Raw genomic sequence first — 6,000 nt, forward strand, 5'->3', positions numbered from 1 at the left:
CTGTGCAGCCGTTTGAATATCTCTGTGCCTGGCTCTCCTTTTTAAATCCCTAAATCTGCTAACGCCAAAAACCTCATCTTTTGACAACGTTTATATATATATATATATATATATATATATATATATATACATATAATATTATAATGATGTTGAAAGTAATGTAGCTTAAAGCTAACTATTTTTAGTATTTAAGAGAATATTTAACATATTTAACATCCCCCTCTCTTCTTCCAGAGACTGGCAGTGGAAGCAGAAAAGTTACAGATGGAGCACGTGTGGAAGGACGACAATGAGGTGAGCCGTCTGATATGTTCATTAACACTGGCTGCATTACACTTAAAATCAAGTGGTGGCGTGAACTCCATAAAGGGTGAAGAGATGGTGGGGGGGGGGTTGCACATGTTATTCATGATCCAATATGATTGTAATAATTGGATGGCAAATCTCATTACAATGACAGTAGTGCTGTAATGACTTCATACCAGGTTAGGGTTAGACACGCACACACTGCTAGTCTATGATACTCAAGATTAATCATAATATAAGAACTATATTAGAAGGAGATACAGCAAGTAATATGAACACATCATTATTTTACTCTTTCAACTGCTAATAAAGTGCCCAATTCCACATAGGAAGTGTCTTTAAGAATGTCAATGAAGCTCTCTCTGCTATTCATTGCTAGTGCAGCTGTGTTTTAGCTCTGGCCATTATGTATTAAATGCAAATTGCTAATTTCCTGCCCCTGCTTTGCAATGAGAAAAGCCTCACCCTCTTGGCAGCCGTTTAACAAATTATAAATGATATGGTGTGCATACAGTGGCAGGAGGACTTCAAAGAAATTCAACTAGCGTATTAACTTAAGAAGTCCTCAGTGTTGTTTGCCAATCCTTAACGATTATTTTCCATTCAAAGTTCACATTATTTAACTGCCTTTATACTGTGTTGCACTGAGAAAAAATTTCAGGAAAAATCCTCTCTGGGGAGGAATTCATTTATCGGCTATATTACTCAGAGACTTTAATTTTCTTTTGGCACCAAATGCTTGACTAGTGACTGTCATTTATTTTTGGGTTAATGATATGGGGAATCCTGCAATACCTGAATCAATTAAATATCTCCCCAGCGCAATAGGAAACTCTTAGTATAATATCTGAATACTAAAATCAAGCCAGTTCTTTTCTTAGCAAACACACTGGTTTATTCCTACCCCGCTGGTACAGGAGCTGTCTTGTTTTGCTGACATATCCTCTGCATGAACCTGTTGGTGTTCTGACGGAGTGTGTCTACTGAGGCTTTCAGTGGCTTCAGAGATTTGTATTCTTTTTGATAGCAATAAGAGCTTTGCAGGGTTTGTTCGCCTCTATAGTTGACAGATACAAATCTCATCACTGCACAGCTTTAGCATCTTTGTTATTCGGTTAATGTACACTGTGCACATGTTGATATGTCTCTGCAAAGATAGAGCCTCTCTGGTTTCATGCCAATATATTCCAGTCAATTCTTTTTTTATTCATCCTCTGTGGGATATTAGATTCTCTGTAATATGAAGCCACATATTGCAATGCTCTGCAACACAATAATTATAGCCACCTTGGCTTGTTCCTAAAGCAGATTAGATGGAACATCTAAATAAATAAAAGAATAACCTGATCAAAAATTTATTTTAACTGCCTTTTCAATGTACATGGAGCTAATAATTACTTGAAATAACACAATCCTACTTAATGTAAGAATTAGGATGTACTTGTTTGGATTTATATCAAACTAAATGTATTTGAAACACCAAGTGGAGCATGTGTCTGTCACCTCTGATAACTGGGCCAATACTACTGGGCGCCGATCCCTGCTGACTTTAAACACTTAAAAGCTGTGACTGCTGTGTGTCTGTTCAGTGTACTATAATGACTTTGGCCCTATTTACACTTGTTATTAATATAGGCCTACAGGCTGTATCCAGCTTCTCTAAAAAGGGCAATTTCTTATCAAACTTGTGTGTGAGTGGGTTTGGAGGTAGCACTGGCAATTATAAATTCACTTTTTTAGAGGTTTTTCATTATGGCGTTGACACAAGTGTTTGCAAATATGGGGGAAAGCACCATAACTGTTTTTCAGTGAGTGGATGCCATATTGAATGAGTTATTAAGTTTTACACATTTTGACATAATTAGTTTGGTTTTCAATATGTTAACAGCATCTTATTATCCAGGCAAAATATAGATCATGTACACTCTGATTTTGCAGTACACACCACACCTAAACACCAAACCTGCATAAATAATTCAGTCTTTCGCACATTACGTGTTCTTTGCGCACAGTAGCCTCCCCTGAGGTGGTGTGACCTTAGTGTTATCATCACTTCTCGAGGTGCACCCTGTCTGCAGTAACATGACCTGACAGAGTATATCATGGACAGTGTCCTGTGTATGTTGTTGCTTGCATGTACATATCAGCATATGGGCACTACACCTACTGTTTTCACTAATAGTTTAACTTGCATGTCCAACTCACTAACGGTAAAAGAAGCTAAACAGAGCTTTCTTTTTCACAGTGTGTGGGCTAATCGTTAATTATGCGCTAATAGATAAATGTTTACGCTAAGGTGACAGTATCAATGGCAGGAAGAGTCGCAGATCCATTTTTGCAGCTCAAGAAGTGGTAGGCAGGTTGCTGGAGTCAGTGGACTCTGTAGCTCCCGGACATCCTAATGTCGACAGCTAGGCTAGCTCGTTAGCGCCCTGCTAGCCTCTGTACTGACAGGAAGCCCAGCAGTGTGAGAGCAAAACAACACCACTTCCTTCACAGATCCTCAGTGTCAAACACACACTGCTGCCACAGTTGCAGATGTAACAAAAACAAAACAAAAATGTGATCGTTTTACAGTCACCTTTAAGCTTAGATCACAGTCATTCTTAACATCAGTTCGTATTGCCATCAGTATTGTTCCATCTGTTTTGTTTTTTGTTCCAGATCAAGTACTGTATCTTGTCTAGCTTCAATCTTTAGAGTAAACTTCAACAAGCTTCTCTTGGGACTTTTAGTCTCCCTTAATACTGTCAAGGAATTAAGAGGGTAAATCAAGTAGGCCAAAAGGAGACACAGAATAGCCAGATGGGATTCGAACATGGTAGACACAATTTAGCACCTATGTGAAGAATCTTAATTAACTGGTGGATATAAAGCGCAAAGCAGTTAGACACCTTACTTTGCTTCAGGGATCGTGAAGTGTACTCAGGGTGCATCAGTACACTGTGACACTATAACGGGTGTGGTTACAGGTACAGCAAACAAACTTCTCACTGGTGCTAGGTTGTTGTTAGTGGTAGAGCATTCAAGCTTTCAACTAGAGAAGGCTGTTAAAGGCTGCTCCTGTTCAAGTTCATTATTGTGTTTTTGGTGGGTGGGTGGGTATTGGTTTTTATATTCTAATGAGCCTTCTCTTGTTTCTCTTTCAATCTCTTTGCAGCTCGACAACACGGTTTACTACAATGCCAAAGATGATGTAAGTACTTGATTACAATACTTTTACATTCTTTCAGTGTGATTGAGATGCCAATTTCTAAATAAAACACCTCATGCAGCAGAAACAAACCTAAAAACAGATTTGATGTTAGCCTGTATTTTTTTTTTAAAAGAGTACCTTCATGTGAATTCAGTACATGTTCTTAGAGTCATAACACGTGGGTATGCGTGAGACATTGAAGGCCTCCCCTGGCTTCAGACGTCATCTGTCTGCTCTCATAACCAGGATCAGCATCTAATTCCCCTCCACTGTCCCAGTAGGAAAGAGCCACGCACCCACAGCACACTTCTGTCACTCTGTATTTTATTGACAATTCCTCTCTGGATGCTAGGGTTTATAAATCAGTGCCTAAAACTTTTCCGTTTCGCAAACTTTACTCTGTCAGTTGTGAAATGTCAGCGAATAGTCGACATTGACACCTTGTCCCTCACAGTAACAAGAAACTGTACTTATGTATAGTAGAAGAGAAGGTGCACACACATGCGTAGACCACTTTTATAACATAACATGTGCTGCAGGATGGTTTTATAACTCAAATTATTTGTTTTTTTGCAGCTTAACGAGACAGAAGAAGTAAAAGGGAGGAAGAACCGATATCTTCCGGATGATTTCGAGGTGGATCCGGACTTCAAACGACTTGTCTCGTACAACACCACCGCCGTGCACATCCCTACGGATATTTACGAAGGCTGTAAGTTCTAACACACATGCATTGTAGAATAAATCCCTCTCACACATCGTTCCTCTATAAATAGTAAAACATAGCAGCCAACACCTTGCTATCTGTCTCTGTTTATCCCTGTCATCACTATGTCCAGTATCTACAGTACCCATGATGCAAATCTCAGCCTCCAGCACTGTCTGTAGTGTAGACAATTCCACACCAAGGTTGGCCTCTCTACTCTAAATTTAGCCCAGATGCCAACCACCCACTGGCCAGCACACTCTACCCCCCTCTTTAGCCTGGTCACCAGCTGCTCCTTTCCCTCCCGTTTCACCAGTAACCCTGCTGACCTCCCAGGACAGTTGAACAGAACTCCACGCCTCCACCAGTGATAGGCTTTTTGTGGGGGCTTTGCTCTTGCCTGAAGCTGTTCTCAGTTGTTTTGGAGTCATACACTGACATTGATACTTAAACTTTGTCGAACTGATTTTTTTACTGCTGTAATCATTTCCTTGGTCATTGTCTGTGGTGTAAATTAACCAAGTACATGTACTCAAATACTGCACTTAAGTACTACTTTGAGGGACTTGTAACTTACTTGAGTAACTCAATTTGTTGCTACTTTGTTCGTCGGCCCACTATAATTCAGAGATAAATGGTGTACTTTTACTAGCTTACATTGATTTAATATATTTAGTTACTTTAATGATGTGGAAATATAAACAACCCTTAAATAAGACTTTAGTTACACCCGGAGTAAATTCACATTATTTTATATATTTTAGCATACACATTATTTAGAATTAGCTGCACATTTGCATAATAACTACTTGGTAGTTTAAGTACATGTTGATGCCAATACTTTTGCTTGAGTAACAATTTGAATGCAGGACTTTTACTTGTAACAGAGTATACACTGGTACTTCTACTTTTACTAAAGTACAAGATCTGAGTATTTCTCCCACCTCTGGTCATTGTTTTCATCATGTAAGCTGTTGTAGATTTCTCATTATTAGCTATGTTTTTGGCAATTGTTATAAGGATGGCATTGTCGGTTTGTTTGCGGCTCCACTGTTTGAGAATCTCTCCAGACATTTTTGCTAATGGCATCCTAATGACTTTGGTGACCCTTTCACTTTCCCTCTTAATGGCATCGTTAACGTTTTTTGTCCAGTGACATTTCTGGACAGCCGTTGTTGAGGGAAATCAGAAATAAGATAAACATGTTTCTCTGATTACTTATTTGTTATACTCCCCTTGCTTCCCATACTGCTGGCACTATTAGGTCTGAGTCCACACTCGCATCAGGCTGGAATAAAGTCAATCACATACACGGCTATAACCTTGTTCCTCCCTTCTGGAGCCTCTCCCAGCATTGTACACAAAGCAGGAAAATACACCCGACAGGCCACCGGCCAAACTAGATTTGGCTAACAGTAATTCAATATCGGTCAATACAAATGCTATTACCAAATGTGGCCAGCCCTCACATCTTTTAGACAAATTTGAGACGTCAAGAGCAAGATAATTGTAGTTGTATTCATTATGACCTTACAGCATCAAATGTGAAACGGACACTATAGTAACATTTTTGATGGCTTCAGGTACCAGCTTTTCCAACAGTCTTTTGGCATTCATTATTTCTGTGACTTGGAACAACATTGATTGGAATTTTTTTAACAACATTTTCCAATGAATTAAAAATAGAAATATCTTAACATGCGCTTCCTTCAAAGAGATATATTAACTGATGGATGGTTAAATTATTTTGTACACAAACCACACATGTACAATCACACACACACATGTCCTC

General features: G+C 39.0%; 1 protein-coding gene across 1 annotated transcript in view; it reads left to right on the top strand.

The window, feature by feature from the left end:
- Positions 1-6,000, top strand: part of cacna2d1a (calcium channel, voltage-dependent, alpha 2/delta subunit 1a) — a 112,792-nt gene that overhangs the window by 57,549 nt on the left and 49,243 nt on the right. Inside the window, exons 4-6 of the mRNA XM_079656357.1 lie at positions 235-294; positions 3,467-3,502; positions 4,079-4,214. Of these exons, the coding sequence (XP_079512483.1) occupies positions 235-294; positions 3,467-3,502; positions 4,079-4,214 (232 nt within the window). The remainder of the gene's footprint in view (positions 1-234; positions 295-3,466; positions 3,503-4,078; positions 4,215-6,000) is intronic.

This window comes from Notothenia rossii, assembly GCF_949606895.1.
Source record: "Notothenia rossii genome assembly, chromosome: 10".
Classification (NCBI taxonomy): Eukaryota; Metazoa; Chordata; class Actinopteri; order Perciformes; family Nototheniidae; genus Notothenia; species Notothenia rossii.